Source organism: Mytilus californianus, unplaced genomic scaffold (genome assembly GCF_021869535.1).
Source record: "Mytilus californianus isolate M0D057914Y unplaced genomic scaffold, xbMytCali1.0.p SCAF_1, whole genome shotgun sequence".
Lineage (NCBI taxonomy): Eukaryota > Metazoa > Mollusca > Bivalvia > Mytilida > Mytilidae > Mytilus > Mytilus californianus.
This window is the reverse complement of record NW_026262581.1, coordinates 1,552,981-1,576,218: the sequence shown is the minus strand read 5'-3', so window position 1 is coordinate 1,576,218 and position 23,238 is coordinate 1,552,981. Positions and strand designations below refer to the sequence as shown.

Here is a 23,238-nt window from a genome sequence, read left to right as displayed (position 1 = left end):
TGATTTTTGTCGAACCTTCGACTTTTGTCGAAAAAGCGAGACATAGCGATCCTACATTCCGTCGGCGTCGTCGTCGTCGTCGTCGTCGGCGGCGTCCACAAATATTCACTCTGTGGTTAAAGTTTTTGAAATTTTGATAACTTTCTTAAACTATCCTGGATTTCTACCAAACTTGGACAGAAGCTTGTTTATGATCATAAGATAGTATCCAGAAGTAAATTTTTCAAAAAAAAAAATCCATTTTTTCCGTATTTTACTTATAAATGGACTTAGTTTTTCTGCCAGGAAACATTACATTTACTCTGTGGTTAAAGTTTTTGAAATTTTAATAACTTTCTTAAACTATCCTGGATTTCTACCAAACTTGGAAAGAAGCTTGTTTATGATTATAAGATAGTATCCAGAAGTAAATTTTGCACAAAAAAAATCCATTTTTTCGTATTTTACTTATAAATGGACTTAGTTTTTCTGCCAGGAAACATTACATTCACTCTGTGGTTAAAGTTTTTGAAATTTTAATAACTTTCTTAAACTATCCTGGATTTGTACCAAACTTAGAAAGAAGCTTGTTTATGATCATAAGATAGTATCCAGAAGTAAATTTTGCAAAAAAAAAAATCCATTTTTTTCTGTATTTTACTTATAAATGGACTTAGTTTTTCTGCCAGTTAACATTACATTCACTCTGTGGTTAAAGTTTTTAAAATTTTAACAACTTTCTTTAACTATCCTGAATTTGTACCAAACATGGACAGAAGCTTGTTTATGATTAAAAGCTAGTATCTAGAAGGAAATTTTGTTAAAATTTAATTCCATTTTTTCTGTATTTTACTTATAAATGGACTTAGTTTTTCTTCCAGTTAACATTACATACAGTCTGCAGTTTACGTTTTTTAAACATTTATTAGATTCATAAACTATCCTGAATTTTTACCAAAATTGGACAGAAGCTACTTACAATCAAAAGATAGTATAGAGAGGAATATTTTTATTATTTTTTTTCCTCATTTTTGTTGAGTCTGCGATTAACAGCAAAAGTAGGCGAAACACTGGGTTCCGTGGAACCCTTACGAATTTTTTTAATTATTTTTGATTGGCTTTGAACTAGCTGTCAGTTACTGTGAGTACTCTTAGATCTGTACTTAGTGTCTTTTTGTTGTGGGGATGTATAAGTACCCGTCCACGTCCACTCTGTGTTTTTTTTAGATGTATTTCTATTTGTATCCATCTGATGAGTTAAGCCTTTTTCAACTGATTTTTATATTTTGTTCTTATGGTGTACTGTTACACCACTGACCCATGTTATGGGGAGGGTTAAGCTCTCACAAACATGTTTAACCCCGCCACATTCGTTATGTGCCTGTCCCAAGTCAGGAGCCTGTAGTTCAGTGGATGTCGTTGGTTCATGTCTGTCATATTTGTTTTTCGTAAATTGTTTTGAAATAAATTAGGCCGTTAGTTTTCTCAGTCGAATTGTTTCATATTTTTTATGTCAGGGCCTTTTATAGCCAACCATCCGGTATGGGTTTTTCTCACGGTTGAAGGCCGTACGGTTGCCTATAATTGCTTACATCCACTTCATTTGAACTTTGGTGGATAGTTGTCTCATTGGCAATCATACCACATCTCCTTATTTTTATATTATTTGTATTTGTTTCTCTTACGATTTGTTTTTGATTGTTGGTTCAGCTTGCTATCCTCAGTGTACATTTATTATAGTAAGGAATGATGCAATATAAAAGTAAACGAAAATATTAAATAAACAATACATTTAGAAATGAAAGCTAGTTCTCGACTTGATATTCAGCGAAAGCTAGTTCTCGACTTGATATTCAACGAAAGCTAGTTCTCGACTTGATATTCAGCGGTTGTTTTGACTTGATATTCAGCGAAAGCTAGTTCTCGACTTAATATTCAGCGGTTGAACGAATAAACGTTGTAGGTTGTTTAACCTTTAACTTGAAGTTAAATTAAAAAGGCGACTCCTAACTCGAACTTAATTTGAACTTAACAATAACTCGATTTTTTTTATCTCAAAGTTGACTCGAATGTTAGCTCGAACTCTTACACGGGTGAACTGAAAAGTTCTGGAAACCATAATATGTCTATATGTTAGTCATCTATATGAGGTGCATTAGAAGATGTTCCTTAGTATCAATATCATGTTTTCACTTAATTCACACTTCCATGGATTAAAACTGAATTACACGCGTTAGACCTTCAGTATGCTACATTTCAATAATATATTAGAAATATGCTACTTAACAATTCAAATAAACTAATAAATTGAGAAACTTTGGTCTAAGAAATAATGACTTTTTTTTCTCTTTTAGATAAGTTACCAGTCCACCTCTCCAGAACTGAGCGACAAAACTAGATTTCAATATTTCAAGAGAACCGTCCCTTCAGATTACTTTCAAGCCACAGCAATTGCTGATCTACTCAAGTATTTAGAAAATAAATTAATTGATTAATACATATCATAAATTGACTAGAACGATGATATCAATCATATTAAAGGCCAACTCACACAAAAAATAATAATGACATGAAAGTATAAAAGACATCAGACAACTGTAATCTTCTAACCAATCTAGTATGTTCAAATAATTATTTTTGGTATTTACATTAAACAGTTTATGATGTGTCGTTGTTTAGGAAATTATATGTTATACTTTTCATCCTTAATGTAAATTGTTTTAAAAAAAACTTTGTTGAAAACCTAACTTTAGCATTTTTATCATATAATCCGACCCGAAAGTAGAAGCAACAATACGCATATTACAAAAACACCAAAAACCAAAAAACCGAGATCAATTTGAGAAGGAAGGAAGGAAGGACTCAACGTACAACTAAAGCACGTGTCACTTGATCAAATTATTAAAAACATATCCGGTCATATTGAAATATATAAAATTAAGCGTCAATCCTATTTGTTTTATGAATCACAGCACTTGGTTCCATACATATTTCTATAACCAGAATATGTTTTGAGTATTCTTACCGACAACTCAACCTTATAATTAATTTATAATGATAATAAGTCACTTCGTAGGGAAACGGACTTTTAGTGCATTTCTCATAAAATGACAGTCAACGATTCTGTGTTACAACTTTTCTCTACTCTCTATGGTTTGATATACTAGTGCTGCCCAACGAAAATGCTTATCGACTCATAGCTGTTCTAGTTACCAGTTTTGGTCCTTTTTTTCTGTGAAACGGAAGACATAAATTACATTCAGTAAAGTTTGTACTCTTTGGTACATCATACATGTCCCAAAAAGTTATCTTCTATTACCCATCTCTGAGGGAGATTTCTCTGAATGGATTTCTGTATTAACTTTATCTCGTTTTCATAACAGCGTAGACAACCGTAAAACTTTTGTTGGTAATAATACTGAATAATTTACCTTTAACTTGTTTGTCATTGGCTATCGATAACAATGATTTTACGCTCACTCAGTCTGTCAGAGGCCTTCCAGTGGGGATTTAAATAATGATCACTTGTAAAACATTTCGATACATAAAATGAAACTTTCTTTTCACAAAACTTTAAAAGATTTGTTTTAAATATTTTTTGTATACCATCACATACAACAGTTTCATTTTAAAGAATAATAATGTTCAGAGCTGATATCATTAAATAATCCAAAAATACGTTTATTCATTGTAAAAAACTTTAAGTTGATGGGGTTAATTCACAAAATATCTTATTGATTTCGAGAATAAGTACTTCTACGTTGTAATCATTTTAAAAGAGTGGCCTACTATTTATTCAATGCATACATGTAGGTTTTGTTTGTGAAGAGTTCCGGATAATTAAAAAATCATTTTATTTTTGTTTTGTTTAATACCTTGATTTTTTTTACAAAACTTATATTCTTGTGATGTATTCTTTTGTTGAAGAATGAATGTTGCCCCTTTTTTGTCTCGCCTTGACGGAGTCAAAAAGCGAGACATAGGTATGCTGTTTCCGGCGTCGGCGGCGTCAACAATGTATTAGTTTGTGATTAGGTCTAGTTCATGGTGAACCACTAGTGGTAGGTCAATGGTATTTGGTATGCAGTTGTATTAGCATTGGCACATCTCATTACCATGCAGATTATTTGGCCCCGCCCCCTCAGTCAAGGTCTATTGACTTTGAAACTTTTCATAGTTTACATGTATTAGTTTGTGATTATGTCAATTTATGGGGAACCACTAGTGGTAGGTCAATGATATTTGGTATGCAGTTGTATCAGCATTGGCATATCTCATTTCCATGGAGATTATTTGGCTCCGCCCCCTTAGTCATGGTCTATAGACTTTGAAAATTTTGCTAAGTTAACATGTATTAGTTTGTGATTAGGTCAGTTCAAGGGGAACCATTAGTGGTAGGCCAATGTTAAGTGGTGTTCAGTTGTATAAGCATTAGCACATCTCATTTCCATGGAGAATATTTGGCCCCGCCCCCTCAGTCGTGGTCTATTTACTTTGAAACTTTTGCTTAGTTTACATGTATTAGTTTATGATTAGATCAGTTTAAGATGAACTGCTAATGTTAAGTCAATGATATTTGGTATGCAAATTTATTGGCATTTGCAAGTATCGTTTCCATGGAGATTATATAGCCTCACCCCTGATCATGGTTCATTGACTTTGAAACTTTTACATAGTTTACAAGTTAATGTTTGTGTTTAGGTTTGTTTAAAGGGAACGACTTATAATAAGTCAATGGTATTTGGTATGCAGTTGTATTAGCATTAGCACATCTCATTCCAAGGAGATTGTTTAGCCATGTACCTTCAGTCATGGTTCATCGACTTTGAATATTTGCATAACTTACATGTTAAAGTATTGCTATTTTAATTTCAAGATTTGCATTATCAAAATTACAAAAAGGCGAGATATATCTCTGTGATAACAGTTTATTATTTTTTGTCGTTTTTTTTGTGTGTCTCATTGACGTATAAGAAAACCGGACTACCCCTTTCTTTATATTTAAAAACATACGAGTGACATCAATACCAATTCATGACACAAAATAAGTAAGTTAAACTTACAACAGAAGAAATATAATGAACATCGCTTTTATTGTCTACTTAATATCGAAGTCAGAATGAGGTCTTTGTAAAGATGTTGTAAATTAACCAAAAACAACAAAAAACTAAATAATTTGAATGTTTATATTGGAAAAAGTAACGTTGTGTAAATCATTACAATTATTTTATTTCAAATGAATATCAAGCTGTTGCATTTTTCCGCTGCGAGCAAATTTTGACTGTTGACCGCATTTTTAAAATTAATTTTCTTGTTGTAATCCTGTTGGAAGCTGCGCTGTGTAGTTTATTTTTCTTTTATTGTTTATTGCCAAATATAATCAAGACAAATAAAAAAAAGTTTGAAAGGTTACATGTTAAAATAGAGAATGGAAATGGGGAATGTTTCAAAGAGACAACAACCCGACCAAAGAGTAAACAAAACAGCCGAAGGCCACCAATGGGTATTCAACACAGCGAGAAAATCCCGCACCCGAAGGCGCACTTGAGCTGGCCTTTTAACAAAAATGTGTACTAGTTCAGTGAAAATGGACATCACACTGAACTCCTAAACAAATAAAGGAACTAAAATTAAAAAACATACAAAATGAAGACTAACAAAGGCCAGAGGCTCCTGACTTGGGACAGGAGCAAAAAATGCGGCGGGGTTAAACATTTTTAGTGAGATCTCAACCCTCCCCTATACCTCTAGCCTATGTAGATTAAACAAACACACAGCAATACACCGCTACATATTGTGCCAAAGTCGGGTCACCGTACGACCTTCAACAATAAGCAAAACACACACTGTATAGCATGAAAGCTTCAAATGGCCTTGTCATGACAAACACGAAAGTTGAGTGGATGCAGAACATAGCGAGTGAAAAAACACGGATACCGCATGGAAACTGGCAAATGGTCCGCAATGTCACTTTGGTCAACTCACTAACTTGAAATTAAAGACCTGGCGAATTTAAGTCCTTATCTATGGCTGAGGTGTATGTTTAAAAAAAGGATAATCAAGGTTTGTTTGGACATTTTTATAATGCAAGTCTTGGTTTTAAATTATTTGCGAGTAAGCTTAAGGAGTCAATAACAAATAATCACTCCCAGAAAGACGGGGAAATCCATTAACAAAAGAAAAAAAATGAATATACGAACTACAGTGCACAGTATATTATATACATATTTTATTTGCGATCATAAAATGTACGAAGTCGTCCATTACTATGTAAATTGGGTCGATTGAAAAAAAAAAGCTGAATATGTTTCTGTTGCCAAGGATTTTTCACAAGTATAGTAGTTAGCAGAAAAGTTCACCAAACTATACATTTTACCTATTCAAAAACGTAAATGCAAATTTCACAAGGCTTGATCCAAAAAGCTTTTTTACTGTCTAATAACTTGCAAGTACAAAAAAGACAGGACAGAAGTATATTTTGTCTATATGTTTTGTGTTTGCACACTTTTTAAAGTTGATCATGCATTTGTTTTAAAATAAAATTTTGACCAGATAAAAGTTAAAAGATGACATAATTGGACAACCGCAATTGTTAAATCGCTTTGACGTCCGAAAAAAGATAATAATCAACACATGCATTGTAACTTTTAAAGCCAGTTAAATCTTTTTTTTTGCTGAGAGAACGTGCGATATCATAAAAATTGATTATCAAAACATAATAAAAACACAAGTACAGAACTTTTAAGTATTCAATATAAATCAAAACACAAAGGTTGTTCCTGATTAGTTTTTCGAATTATTTTATTTAGGCGTTGAGACCCTTTGGTGACCCCACAGTTTAAATGTCTATAATAAATACGTCGTGAATAGTGGGCGTTACAGACGAACGTTCACCTAATCTGACCCAGTCAATGGTATATTTTAGCGCGCCAATCAATGGTCTCGTCTACACTGTTATGCACATGATTCTAGGGAGCTTTCTCTGAATGGATTTCTGTATTAACTTTATCTACTACTTGGGGAGCTTTCTCTGAATGGATTTCTGTATTCACTTTATCTACTACTGAGGGAGCTTTCCCTGAATAGATTTCTGTATTAATTTTATCTACTACTTAGGGAGCGTTCTCTGAATGGATTTCTGTATTAAATTTATCTACTACTTAGGGAGCGTTCTCTGAATGGATTTCTGTATTAACTTTATCTACTACTTAGGGAGATTTCTCTGAATGGATTTCTGTATTAACTTTATCTACTACTTAGGGAGCTTTCTCTGAATGGATTTCTGTATTAACTTTATCTACTACTTAGGGAACGTTCTCTGAATGGATTTCTGTATTAACTTTATCTACTACTTAGGGAGCTTTCTCTGAATGGATTTCTGTATTCACTTTATCTACTACTGATGGAGCTTTCCCTGAATAGATTTCTGTATTAACTTTATCTACTACTTAGGGAGCGTTCTCTGAATGGATTTCTGTATTAATCTACTACTTAGGGAGCTTTCTCTGAATGGGTTTCTGTATTCACTTTATCTACTACTTAGGGAGCGTTCTCTGAATGGATTTCTGTATCAACTTTATCTACTACTTTGGGAGATTTCTCTGAATGGGTTTCTGTATTAACTTTATCTACTACTTAGGGAGCTTTCTCTGAATGGATTTCTGTATTAACTTTATCTACTACTTAGGGAGCGTTCTCTGAATGGATTTCCTTATTAACTTTATCTACTACTTAGGGAGCTTTCTCTGAATGGATTTCTGTATTCACTTTATCTACTACTGAGGGAGCTTTCCCTGAATAGATTTCTGTATTAACTTTATCTACTACTTAGGGAGCGTTCTCTGAATGGATTTCTGTATTAACTTTATCTACTACTTAGGGAGCTTTCCCTGATGGATTTCTGTATTAACTTTATCTACTACTTAGGGAGCTTTCTCTGAATGGATTTCTGAATTTACTTTATCTACTACTGAGGGGGCGTTCTCTGAATGGATTTCTGCATTAACTTTATCTACTACTTAGGGAGCTTTCTCTGAATGGATTTCTGTATTAACTTTATCTGCTACTTAGGGAGCTTTCCCTGAATGAATTTCTGTATTAACTTTATCTACTACTTAGGGGGCGTTCTCTGAATTGATTTCTGTATTAACTTTATCTACATTTTAGGGAGCTTTCTCTGAATGGATTTCTGTATTAACTTTATCTACTACTTAGGGAGCTTTCCCTGAATGGATTTCTATATTAACTTTATCTACTACTTAGGGAGCTTTCTCTGAATGGATTTCTGTATTAACTTCATCTACTACTCGGTCTGTCCAAGTTATTATTTTTCCGTTTATTTCTTTCGAATCATTCAAGAATCGTTTTGTTGACGTCTTCATCAACTTCGTACCGTCTGATTTGATTTGTTTCGGATTGGTCAACATCAGTTTGTTGCATTGTTGTTTGTTTTCCTGGAAATCAGAGTAACAGATAGAGATCATCCGTTCATCACATATTGTCAAATATAGTTATTCTTTGCTGATAGATCCCTTCTGTTGTATGGTCTGCAGTAGTTGTGTTTAACCATCTTAAAGCAATATTACTTAGTGGCATTGTGATTCTCTTAGATTCCGATATGATGCCTCGTTTTTGAGAGAACATGTTTTTGTGCTTCCACGACAGGAAAATTTGTCGTACTGCAAATATTTTCAATGTAATGGACTGACGACTCTGGGATGAAATAATTATATTTCCCTTTTGAAGGTAGTTTTTAATAGATTGTCATTGTAAATCGAATATATTGTATTAACTAATTTTACATAATGTCAAATATGTCATACAATTCAGCATGTTTCAGGATATATAGAAAATATAATCGCACAATAAATCAGCTGGTGTTGGTTTCAAAATTGTTTTGTAATAGCAATCGTTCTTGATGTTGTTCTGACACACTGGGAGAAGGAAGACCAAAGATGCCACTGATAACTATTTGTCCGTACCTTTTAGTCCTATACATTCAATGGTTTCCTTTACCGATATGATTATCGTTTTGTCCGTACCTTTTAGTCCTATACATTCAATGGTTTCCTTTACCGATATGACTATCGTTTTGTCCGTACCTTTTAGTCCTACACATTCAATGGTTTCCTTTATCCATATGATTATCTAGATTAAATCCACACACTCCTGGATCGAAGAATGTGGACTTGATTAAATCCACACTCCTGGATCGAAGAATGTGGACTGTTGCGACTAAACACTAACTTGATGGAATATTCTGGAACTGGCTATCTGCAGTTATCGATCTTATTTGTCTAATTCATTAGTCGGTATATGACTTTTCTATGGTCAATACATTTAGTCCTTCTTTATAGGAGAACATGTGTTATTCTTTTCGCTGCATTTAACATAATACGTTGTAGACTTGTTTTAGACGTAAACTTTATAATATAATATGTATAAATATAATGCTGCAAATAGTTGCTCTGCTTTTTCACTGATATTATATTTATTGTTAAACATCTGTCTACCTTTTGTCGTGGCACTCAAAATAGTACCTTTTGTCATGACACTTGAAATATTACTTGAACCCATTAACTTCTTAACAAATAAGCACGAAATTAGACAGCATTGTCATGCCTACTACAACAGTGTTGGTAGCTACGTTTCTGCTATTTTCTTGATCTCTGAATTTAAACCAAACCTATATTTTATTGATCTTTTTGCCTCAGCTTGGTGGTGTGGGCAATACAAAAAATATCGTGCAAGACGCATAAAACTGAAAGAAACGAACAGACAGGAAGACAGACACATCATAACATAAAAAAAATGCGTTAATATGCAGGCATAATTATAGTGAAACGTGAATCTTCTATTTGAAACAGGAGTCTGGAATATAAATACATCTCCATTGTGTATGAAGACAGCAGCTATGGATTCAATTTCAAATCGATGTTAGAGAAATTGACCATGCGTGGTGATTTCTGTGTTGGAGTATCAATGAAGCTACCATACGATCCATCGGACACACAGAATCAACATACAATCAAAACTTTATTGAAACATAAAAATATGAAAGGTATAAAACCAATAGTAAAATATATTAATCTTTGTACCCTCGACCAGACGTTCTCTTTGGTTTTTACGAAAGAGATAAGAAGGCGAAGAATCTCATATTACTTTTTTATCAATATTTTTCAAATGTATTTGATAAACGCAAACAAATTGAAAAATAGTAATAAAAAAGCTCAAATCTAGAAAACAACACATGTTAAGGTATGAGATATTTCGCCATCTTAGATAACTTTCTGAATTTTTGTTATTTATTTTTTTATAAAAGGTATCTTTTCATATTTTACTTTGAAATTCAGCTATGAAGTTTTCTTTCTGTTCTCATAAGAAAATGAATAATTATCTTTGTATGTACAATCCTTACAAAACATGTCCATTTTTCACAACCTCTAGCCTGAAAACAATCTCGATGACTTATAATTTTAATAAAAAAATTTGAAAATAGGTTGAAGGTAATAATATTCTTAGACTGCTTATGACTCTGTTATCCTAGATCCATTGGAGTTGCGCTGAATGGCATTTAGGTGTTAAATTTTTTTGGCTAAAATTAGGCTTTGGACTAGCTTTCAGTAAATGAGATTACTTACTGTAAGATCGGTACGTTTACTTTATGTCTTTTGTCCCTTCATGCCCCGCTTACGATACTTTGACGACAATGCCACAGGTTAGCAAGAGGGTTGAGAGCTCACAAACATCTTAACCCCGCCACATCATCAGTTCTACATTGTGTATGTACCAGGAACCCGAAACCCAGTGGTTGTCGTTAGCTGCTGTCTGTCATATTTATTTTTCGTTCATTGTTGTTGTATGAATCAGGGCGTTGTTTTTCTCTATTGATGTTTCACATTTTGTAATACTAGGGTCTTCAATAGCATACGGTTGTGTTTTATGAATCAGACCGTTGGTTTTCTCCTTTGATGTTTCACATTTTGTAATACTGGGGTCTTCAATAGCATACGGTTGGGTTTTATGAATTTTATGAATCAGGCCGTTGGTTTTCTCTTTTGATGTCTCACATTTTGTAATACTGGAGTCTTCAATAGCATACGGGTGGGTTTTATGAATCAGGCCGTTGGTTTTCTCTTTTGATGTCTCACATTTTGTAATACTGGGGTCTTCAATAGCATACGGTTGGGTTTTATGAATCAGGCCGTTGGTTTTCTCCTTTGATGTTTCACATTTTGTAATACTGGGGTCTTCAGTAGCATTATGTTGAGTTTTATCTAATGCGTGAGACTGTACCGTCAATGATCTGTTATTGTCATCTAATGCGGGAGACTGTACTGTCAATGACCTGCTATTGTCACTTGTTATCCCTTGGGGTATATGTATCCATTTTTGTAGTTGTCTCATTGGCAATCTTAGCATTATACTGATATATACTTTATTTTGACAGTAGACGAAAATCTATATACCTTTCTGTCGAGACTGCGAAAGCGAGACATAGCGATCCTTGATTCCGTCATCGGCGTCGACATCGGCAACATTTAGGATCAGTCTGTGGTTAAAGTTTTTTCAGATATCAATAATTTTATGGAAGTTTTGGACACATTACTTTTTTATGACCAACATACAGTATTCAGAGCAAAATTTTGAATATATTTATCTTCATTTTCCCGTAAATCTGCATGGATTGTTATGAAACTTGGGGAGAAGCTAATCTTTAAGAAAAAGCATTTTTTTTTAAATTCGTCATTTTACTGATAAAAGGACTCACTTCTACACTGGTCAACATTACACTTTTACTATATTTTACAGCAATCGCAGGCGAGACACTTGGTTCCACGGAACCCTTTACAGATTTTCTGTTTATAATTCTGTGATAATTTATCATATACGATAGTTATCAATGTAGTTACCATAGTACATACAGAAGTACGTTAAAACATCTATTGTAGGTCACATTGTGGTGGTTTTAATTCTAAGGCCACATACCGCCATTGAGTTATTCAAAGCTGTCAGTCAAACAACGCATGCAAAATCGTCTTTCCACTGGATAGCTACCGACGGTTGGGCTGGAAGGGCGTTTAAAAATGATGACATTAAAAAAGTACTAGAAGGATCTGTTGGTGTGCAGTTATTGCTTGGCAACATACCTGGCTTCAAAACGTATTTTACTTCGTAAGTTGCTAATAACTATTTCCATTTATTACTACCGAAAAACTGATGAAATAGCAAGTTTTTAACTTTGACGATAAAAAAGTGGTGCATTACCTTTAGGATTCTGGCCAAAACAAATATGCACATTTTCAAAAAAGCCTTAACATATTCTTTTTATCATAATTACTACAAAATTGTCAGGTATACATGTTGTTTAAACATTTTGGTTTAATAGTCGTTATAATTAATATTTTGTTGTTTTAAAATAGTACTGGAGGATTAGTAAAAAGTATTTAAGAATTGAATGCTTCTGTTTGTAATTTCATTGGGATGTCAAGGCGTTGACCGAAGCCGTGACATTTTGTATGAAGCGCGGAAGCGTTTCATACTATAAACATGTGCGCACGATTAACGCTTTTTCAGCCCCAAAAAATACCAAAAAGAAAGCATTCAATTTTTATACGCCCGTCAAATTTTTGACGGGACGTATTATGGTATACAAATGTCCGGCGTCCGTCCGTCTGTCTGTCCGTCTGTCTGTCCGTCCGTCCGTCTGTCTGTCCGGCGTAAACATGTCGCACCGTAACTTGAGAATGACTTATCCAAATTTCATGAAACTTAACATAGTTGTTTCTTATGATGGTCAAACGATCTGTATACTTTTTGGTGAAAAAAAAAGATTAAAACTTTTTGAGTTACGGGACTTAGTAACTAAAACAGGTGTGTGTTTTTTTTTCACATGTCGCGCCGTATCTCAAAAACAATTTATGATTATTGCTTAAAACTTTACACACTTCTTAGTTATATTAATCTTAAGATCTGTATACTTTTTGGTGATGATTCAAAATTTTATTTTAGAGATATTGAGTATTTTGTTAAAAAAGGGGGAGGGGTTTTTCACATGTCGCGCCGTATCTCAAAAACTGTTTATGATTATTGCTTAAAACTTTACACACTTCTTAGTTATATTAACCTTAAGATCTGTATACTTTTTGGTGATGATTCAAAATTCTATTTTTGAGTTATTGAGTATTTTGTAAAAAAAGGGGGAGGGGTTTTTCAAATGTCGCGCCGTATCTCAAAAACGATTTATGATTATTGCTTAAAATTTTACACACTTCTTAGTTATATTAATCTAAAGATCTGTATACTTTTTGGCTTTGATTCAAAATTTTATTTTAGAGATATTGAGTTTTTTGTAAAAAAAAAAGGGGGTTTTCGCATGTCACACCGTATGTCAGAAACTATTTATGCTTATTGAATAAAAATTCACACACAAGACGACGGGCGTATCATGCGCTCATGGCGCAGCTGTTTATTATAATTACATTTTTATGCTACAACCAAGAAATTACGAGTTATATATAACACATTTTTCGTTTGTTTTCCTATGCATTGTTGTGTAACTGTCGTGAAAAACATGTGCAGTCATGGCAGTTGAATTTTATTGAGAAATATGATTTGATATTCTTTCAGCAAATCCAAAGTACGGATTATTTTGTAACAAACATGTAATATAATTAATTATAGAATAACTAATCGAAGAATTCAAATAGAGAAAAATATTCAACGAGTGACCGAACAACACATTAATTCACGAATGCGCGTAGCGCATGAGTTAACTATCAGTGTTGTTCGGTCACGAGTTGAATATTTTTCGATATTTGAATTCTTTGATTAGTTATTCTTTTTATTACATTGGCAAATGACTTTTTTTTATGAAATTAAAGTAGAAAATGTAAGGAACTATATCTTTTTCTACGCATTCACGATTTGTTTTTCAAGATCCGACGTTATCGACGTCTTGACAACGCCTATTGTTGTATGACGTCAGAGGAGTGAAATAACCACGTTTATTTCACATGTGAAATTATCGATTTTTATTTCACTGGTAAATCAATGTAATTCATTGCAACCAATGTAATAAATAGAATTAAATACCTATAAGGTAGCTTGTATCATGCAAATTCTAAAGTTGTAAAAAAGTATAAGAAGTATAAACTTTATGCAACTGATCTTGTTTTCAAACTGTTCTGCAAAATTCCCATATCGTGTTAGGATAATTTACAGTAAAATTAAAGTATGAAAACAGACCGAGAGACTGTTTTCTCGTTTTTTAGCTACATAACAAAAAAGATAAATTCACAGTTAAATTATTTGTGTAATCCCATCTAAAAATCACATTCTTCATTTTTTTATTCGGTAAAATAATTTATCCTGCAATCAGCCAACTATTGTCCTCTTCGAACGCATGAAATTTATAACGTGTTGTTTTCTTATCTTATAACACAAATAATTTTTTGATTTGTACTTGTACGAATAAAGTCTCCTGTTACCCTTCCGGAGCACCTGGGATCACCCCCAGTTTTTGGTGGGGTTCGTGTTGTACAGTCTTTAGTTTTTTATGTTGTGTTTTGTGTATTGTTGTTTGTTTGTCTTTTTCTTTTTAGCCATGGCGTTGTAAGTTTATTTTCGACTTGTGAGTTTGAATGTCTATTTGGTATCCTTCGCCTCTCTTTTACCCCGCTTCCATGTTGAGCAACTGGTAATATGAATATTTCTTTTTGCGTAACAGTTCATTTTGGGGTCCTCTTCGCGATCCGCGTTTAAACTATGTCGATTTCTATGAAAAATCAGAGACAACTTTTTGGACGTAAACAACTAAAGCTTTAAAATTCTGGTGTAAGTAACAGGATAAAAACAATATATGTACATTGTCGGAAATATAAAATGTATTTGTACTCGCTACGAAACAGCTCGGCAAGCTTCGCTTTTCGTCCTGTTTCTAAAGCTCGTACACATAAATTTTATTTTTTCCAACAATGTACAAATTATCAAACATTTGGAGTTCAAGATGTCCGCAACAATTTTAATAACCCACATTACCTTACTAGTATATTAAATAACCATTGGTTTATAGTTTAACTTATCTACTTTGCTTACATATTACTTGCAGCCTTGTTAATGGAAATCCGACGAATCCATGGTGGCGGGATTACATGTATGCATATGGATGTACTCAAGATAAATGTGGTAGGAGCAACATTTTGTACTTTATACTTGTAAAGTCTTATGCATAGTGTACGAGTCACTGTGAAGCAAGATAAATTTACAGTATCGTATCAGCAAATTTTAAACAGCAATAGGTGTATAACAATGAAGATATGAATATAGGTATTTCATATGAGAATTCGACTGTCGATTTATATAACTACATCCTTTATACGTAAGGGAGATTTCGGACCTAGTGTATAGAATTTAACGTCCCTATTCTGACGTAGGGCATATAATTTAACGTCCCTATTCTGACGTAAGGCATAGAAATTGACGTCCCTATTCTGACGTAAGGCATAGAATTTAACGTCCATATTCTGACGTAGGGCATGTAATTTAACGTCCCTATTTTGACGTAGGGCATAGAATTTAACGTCCCCATTCGGACCTAGTGTATAGAATTTGACGTCCTTATTCTGACGTAGGGCATAGAATTTAACGTCCCCATTCGGACCTAGTGTATAGAATTTGACGTCCCTATTCTGACGTAGGGCATAGAATTTAACGTCCCCATTCGGACCTAGTGTATATAATTTAACGTCCCTATTCTGCCGTAGGGCAAAGAATTTAACGTCCCCATTCGGACCTAGTGTATAGAATTTGACGTCCCTATTCTGACGTAGGGCATATAATTTAACGTCCCTATTTTGACGAAGGGCACAGAATTTAACGTCCCCATTCGGACCTAGTGTATAGAATTTGACGTCCCTATTCTGACGTAGGGCATAGAATTTAACGTCCCTATTCTGACGTAGGACATATAACTTAACGTCCTATTCTGACGTAGGGCATATAATTTAACGTCCCTATTTTGACGAAGGGCATAGAATTTAACGTCCCCATTCGGACCTAGTGTATAGATTTTGACGTCCCTATTCTGACGTAGGGCATACAATTTGACGTCTCCATTTGGACCTGACGAGGCTTTGTTTCAATACACACAACAACAAAAAAAAAATGCCCCCTCAAAGAAGGTAACATTTCAGGACTGGACGAGAAAAGTTAAGTTATAAAAGTTAAATTAGCAAATATATTTTTTTGATGTAATGTACCAATAAAATTATCTGTGATCTTAAAATTTAGACAAAAATTAGCAAAAATATCTAATTTGTAATGTTTACACAAACATTTTCAAAATATAAAATGAGGATCTCAACTACTGACCTCCAAGTGTGAAAATGCATTTTTAAATAAAGATATCTACAGTGTTTATGACGTTGCTGTATAGAACCTCCTGTAATACAGTCACCGATATTACTGTGGATCATCACCACCGGATATAGGTACCCTTGGCCTGGTTCTCTGTTCATTGTCTAAGAAAAACAACGTTACTGTTACTGTACAAATACCAGCGTAGAGCTAGCTACCTGGGTACCTATATGTTGGTATATGAACAGTAATGTAGTTTTTCTTAGACAATGAACAGAGAACCAGGTCAAGGGTAACTATATCCGGTGTGATGGTACACAGTGGATATCAGAATGGATCAGAATGTTAAAATCAAACAAGTTATACAGATGAATCAATTGCAACCAAATGTCTGTTAAAAGATATTTCCCTTTAAGAATTGTGGTTGATCACCTAAGCCACCATAAAAAAGGCTAGCACTGTTCCTAAATTAGAAATTTGACAGGGATAAAATACAAAAGAAATTACAATTTTGTAGAACAAGCAACAAAACAATATGTAGTTTCATCAGTTTAACACTTTATTAATCATGCCTAACCAGAGACTGGGTTTCAATGGGTTTTTCAAAGGATCTTAAGTACACTATACCATAAAGCACATCTTATCTTATTTTTGGACTGGTGTTTGGCTTTTCCGTTTTATCTATACACAATGTATATAGCCACACCTCTAAAAATTCCCTGTCTTTCTGACTTAATGCAATATTTTTCAACTATGTTCTTTTTCTGTATCCAAATGATTTTAGAGGTTTTACGTATCACAACATGAACCGTGCATTAGCTTGAACTCATGAGAAGTGGCGGGGTAATCAATATGTAAGGTCTGATCAGTATAGTTTTCCTTATTTTCTGAAATACTGTTGAAAGAATTATGAATATACATTTAAATTTGCAAAAGGAAATAGTTTCAAAGCCAATCTAAAGATTTTTTCTTTATAAAGTAATACGTTTGCTTCATAAATAATCGTTGTAATTAATTGGTTTCAGATATTTGTATGATCGGTTTTAAAGTATTAACCATTTTACTATACTATTTTCACAACGAAAAACGTTGGAATAATAAGTTTTACAGCTTTACAACATTTACGCTTATTTTAAGAACTCCACAATGAACTACATATATCATATAAATAAAACACAAAAACTCGATGAACATATTTAAAATCATCAAAACGGAATTTACTTAACAACAAACTATCTATTTTACAAAAATAATGTTAACTGATGTTAGGGATATGGGGATATAAGGATAATTTGGGAGAAATTTCGCATATACGTTCATTCTGTATATAAATACGACATATGTATTTTGAAGATTTCCTTTGATCATATTTAAGAAAGATTGAATAAACAAACAAGTGTATGAATATTTTTTTTGAGATCACGATCTTGCAAATGCTTAAAAAAGATATCACAATTTAACCATTGAAAGAGAGTGCTATGAATAATGAGCGCTGAGTTCACCCCCCGTTGATGTAGCTCGTGTGGCTCAATTTGTAGTTTTCTGTGTATTATTTTGTGGACATCTGTTTGTATGTGGACAGTTTGCTTTTGGTCATTGTTTTTTTCGACTGCTGCTTTCAATGGCTGCCTTGGTATTGTCTCCCTTTTTCTTTAAGAATTTTGATTAAGTGACATACTCTATTAGATATAAAGTTGGATGATTTTTATGTTCATTAAATTATCTCATGTTAATGTTCATTGTTTATGTTGCTTACTTCTCCCATACGACAGTAAAAGAACGCTAAAGAGGGGCGTCAGTATAGCTATACGTCCGGTCAGAAAAGGAAAACTCGATGTCTTGTGTAGGGAGAGCGCCACGCTTATGCACGTTAAAGAACCATTGCAACAACTTGAGCGGTCTGTAGGTGGACTTTTGCAAAATTCTCGGTCGTCCAACTTTATAAAACCTATTGTATTTATCTTAAATTTGTTCTCGTCCTGAATTTACAAAATATATTCGTCACTGGACTCAAAGCAAAAAACTGTAAATCAATCAATCCTTAATGGTAACTCGGGTTTAGCTGGATTAAATTGCTGTAGTAATTCTATTGTAGATGTTGAAGAGTTTGGAATTCTTCACTATATCAATGATGCTGTAAAAACATTTGCATATGCTATTAGAGGAATGCACGAAGCTTATTGTGATAAAGCAGATGGTTTGTGCAACAGTTTAAAGACGGCTCTTCGTGGTGGAACTCAGCTGCTAGAATTCCTTGGCAACGTGTCTTTTAAAGGTGTGTTTGATGGTTAAAGCTAGATAATAGAAGACGTCGTTTAATGCTTTTAACATTAAAGAAATTATGCAACAAAGTAAAAGAATGTAAAGAGTTTTGGCATGCAAAGATATACCATTAAACTAAAGGATCCTTGTCCCTTATCGATCCTCGCAAAATTACGATATATATGTTTAATCATCAATTAAAGGTTATATCCCCATGTTGTCTTTCATTTTTTTATTTTACCTACCTAAATAATTTGCTTTTTTTCATTTATGTATGACCATTCGGCTTGTCAGAACGCCTTTTTACGTTCCTTCTGACAGTTTATGCGGACGGATTTAAACGGAACTTCTAGGTGTTTACTAAGCAACGATTCAAAGAACGACAATATAGATCTTGTAACAAAGATCCATTTTCATACATAAGATTGATACTATTTGATATGGCTATAACTACAACTTGCAAACAGCGAGGTGTCTGTATCTCAATTTGTTTGTCTTCATGGGAAATCGATTTAAATTTTGTTTCTTTGACTTTATTCACCATTTTCTAAAACATGGCGCTGGCGATTTATATATAGACATATTGAATAGACACCTGTGTTTTATTGCAGACTGTATATTGACCCTTCTGTTTTTATGTGTCGTTTGGTTTTCATTGACGCATACATATTTGCATTTCATTAAATTTTAGGATAAAATGTGCAGGTTTGCTGAAATCGAAAATAATAAAGTGCTATGATAACTTGTGTGCTTTGTTTTCAGATAATCAAGGAGGGATATTTCAATTTGTAAATAGTTCCGAGGGACCAGCCCGTTACAGCATTTTGAGGTACAATGAGAAGGAACAGTGGGAAATAATAGGAAACTTTTCACGTAAGTTCAGTCTTATAATCATATGTCATGAAATGTAACCACCAGTAAAATAAACGACGTATTACGATGAACTGTTGTCCGCCCATTTACTTACTTGTATTTACACTAAGGAAGCTGTATAACAAAGGGTTCATGGTAGTACAGTTGAAGTAATACCTTTGAAAGTTTTACGGAAGAACATCATGGGTTTGTTGACCGCTATGGAATATCTGTTTCCAAGATGACCACGGATATAATCAAACTGTCGTTGCGAGAATCCAGTCCTCTTTTCCTCGATCGTGACATCTTCGAATGAGAATTATTCCCGTGCCACTTATGGAGCAGGATCTGCTTACCTTTCCAAAGCACTTGAGATCACTCCGGTTTTTTATGGGATTTTTTACTCAGTCTTTAGCTTTCTAAGTAGCGTTTATAGTAGACTGTTGTTGGTCATTTCGTTGTTTTGTCATTGTTTTGTCGGTTATCTTCTGCTCTTTTTTTACATGTTTTATTTGACATTGTTGTGCCAAAAATTTTGTTTTATATAAAGCTCTTTACTTGTAACTAACTCTACAATCTATTTTTTCATGAATTTAAGTTTCTCTGTCTACCTTTACAATTATATGCCAAAAATGTTCAAAGCGATATTACTGTGCTTATTCAAAAAGTTTTGTCCTTTCACAATACCACTTCTGACTTGGGCAAATTATCTTTGCAAGATGCAACTTGAGTTCATCTCTTCAACTCGATCAACAGATGAAAAATATCAACCCAGCCATTGCTAGTGAAATATTATTTTTATTAAGCAAGAACAGTGTAATCAGATATATTATTATTTTTTAAAAAATTTCCGTACTCCTAATAACAAAATAATTATATTTAAATTTACCTATTTAACGCCATTTTGTCCCAGGTAAGAGTTGGCTTAATGACGCTCTTATTCTTCTTTTTTTATTACTACCTGTAACGTCTATGTTATATAGGCACCTACGTTTTAATATTGTATTTATATTGTGTCATAGCTCAAACTTATTCGTTTAGTGTGTGTTACCTTGTTTTTTGTTTTAATGTCATTTTGATCGAGTTAAGCCATTTCAATTGACATTTTATAGTGTGTTTTTTATGTTGTAATGTTACACTACTGTATCAGGTAAGGGTGAAGGTTGGCACCTGTTAAAACGTTTAAACCCGCTGTTATGCACCTGTCCTAAGTCAGGAGCCTGTTGTTCAGTGGTTGTCGTTTGTTGGTGTGGTTCATAGGTGTTTCTCGTTTCTCGTTTTTTATATAGATTAGACCGTTGGTTTTTCCTGTTTGAATTGTTTTACACTAGTCATTTTGGAGCCCTTTATAGCTTGCTGTTCGGTGTGAGCTAAGGCTCCGTATTGTAGGCCGTACTTTGACCTATTGTTAACTTTTTATACATTGTGACTTGGATGGAGAGTTGTCTCATTGGCACTCATACAACATCTTCTTATTTATATTTACTATCAAAGAGAAGGTTGGAACGATTGAATACCTATTCATCAGGAGCACTGATTTAAAAAATGTATGACTTGTGTATGAAAACGGTCAGAAAGTACTTTGAATGACAATTCACTGACACCTATCTATTGTCCTTTATCTTCTGTTCTTTTTTTACATGTTTTATTTGGCATTGTTGTGCCCAAAATTTTGTTTTATATAAAGCCCTTTGCTTGTAACAACTCTACAATATATTTTTTCATGAATTTAGGTTTCTGTCTACCTTTACAATTTTATGCCAAAAATGTTACATGCAGCAGGTATATATATGCATAGATTTAAGACATTAGCAAGAACATTAAGTCAGTTAAAGTTATGGTCAATGCTCAGATAGTAAACGCATTAAAGTAAACAATTACTTGCAGCCACACAGAACAAGAACTTGTTAACACATACACAACCGCCAAAACACATTTAATACTGCATTTGTACAGACAGCAAGTATATATTCAAAGAGAGAGAGAGAGAGAGATTTTGATATATAAGGAGTGGTATGCTCGCATAACATGACAATGATTCTAATTACAGAAGCTGGTGGCACAGAAGAAATTTTCCTTAATAAAAAGTACAGAGACGATAAATACAGGGGACCTTCAGTGTGTTCACTTTCTTGTCCTTTCGGATACGCAAAAACAATATCAGAGGACCGTTGTTGCTGGCAATGTACCAAATGTTCCGGAAATCAGTATTCTGGCGATTTTGGATGCATGCCATGTCCTGTTGGTTCTCATCCGAATAATAATAAAAGTAACTGTACGCCAATTCACATTGACTATATGAGTTTCAATGACCCAGCTGCCATTGGGACTCTTACGTTATCTTCTATTGGTATTGCTGTATGTATCGTAGTCATAGTGGTATTCACGATAAACAGAGAAACGCCATTAGTTAAGGCAACGGACCTTAAACTCAGCCTTCTTTTGGTTTTTAGTCTGATATTATCGTATGGATCATCAGCTGCCTTTCTTGCTGAACCATCACCTATTTCGTGTGGTCTTATCCGATATCTTCTTGGATTGTGTTACACACTGCAGTATGCCACTCTGTTGACCAAGACAATAAGAATTTATAGACTGTTTCAGGCAAAGAGTCTCGAAAAAAAGAAGTTCATAAATTCAAGATCATCTATAACTTTGACATTATTGATTACGTTTTTTCACGTTTTAGGACTGACGGTTTGGATTATTTTTGATAGACCGGACATAAGAATCGATTATGACGAAGACAGTGGCGTTTTAATATGTGATGATGCAGATAACTACTCGTATGCTATCAGTTTATCGTACTCAGTAGCGCTGTTGATAGCATGTGTAATTTTTGCTGTAAAAACCCGAAAGATTCCGGATGGTTTCAAAGAGACACGATTCATTGCAATATGTTCATATACAACTTGTATTGTTTGGTTAGCGTTTGCCTCAACATTCTTTTTCACCAACAATAATATAGTACGTGTTCTGTCTCTATGTATAACACTTTCTATAAACTCAACAGTAAGTCTGTGTGTACTATTTCTATCAAGGTTATACATCATCATATTTAAACCAAGGTTAAACACAAGGGAGCGGGTGATGACTCGGGGAAATGAGAAGTCTGACAGGACAAGTAAATGTTATACGGCTAATAAATCAGGTAAGTTACTCAGATCTTATTTAGGATCATTTCAATTATATAGGTTAAAGCTTAATTTTTTTATGCTTATATTTGCATGAAATACAGATGAAGATCATAGCTACAAATTCCGTACTATGTTTTTTTTAGTCTTTTATACAAATTCAAAAGACTAAGTAATTGCAATGTTTCAATTGGCGTCCATCGTCCGTAAACATTTTACATTATCATCTTCTTCCAACAGTCCAATTATCTTATTTTTACAAATTATCTTAATTTGGTTCAAGAGAAAACGTGGTTATGCCAGAGGCAGTCTTTGGTTCAAATTGCTATTTTTTTTGGGAAACCAAAGAGCTAAATATTTTGAACTTTAAGTTGTTAGATGACTGACATCTTCGCTAGCCAAGGGTTACGATCCACTTCCCTCCTCTCCACCCTTGGCGGATTAAGATAGAATTTCGGAGACACAAGGTAATGAATTTCATTGGTTGCAGTCGAAACTCGCTGCATCCAATCAAAAAGCGCCTATAACATGATCACGTGTAAATGTAGAAAGTGTATGTAAACAATTGGCACGTGCTTATTGTGCAACAAGTCTTTACATCCCTAAACATACGACTATATTTAGTGACAATTTGAATGTTTTTAATCAATCAATA

At 33.7% G+C, this 23,238-nt stretch overlaps 1 protein-coding gene across 1 annotated transcript in view; it reads left to right on the top strand.

Moving 5' to 3' along the window:
* Positions 1–23,238, top strand: part of LOC127729762 (metabotropic glutamate receptor 4-like) — a 30,877-nt gene that overhangs the window by 4,801 nt on the left and 2,838 nt on the right. Inside the window, exons 3-9 of the mRNA XM_052237680.1 lie at positions 2,334–2,446; positions 9,846–10,039; positions 11,931–12,153; positions 15,089–15,165; positions 18,431–18,610; positions 19,360–19,470; positions 21,500–22,600. Coding sequence (XP_052093640.1) covers positions 2,334–2,446; positions 9,846–10,039; positions 11,931–12,153; positions 15,089–15,165; positions 18,431–18,610; positions 19,360–19,470; positions 21,500–22,600 — 1,999 coding nt within the window. The remainder of the gene's footprint in view (positions 1–2,333; positions 2,447–9,845; positions 10,040–11,930; positions 12,154–15,088; positions 15,166–18,430; positions 18,611–19,359; positions 19,471–21,499; positions 22,601–23,238) is intronic.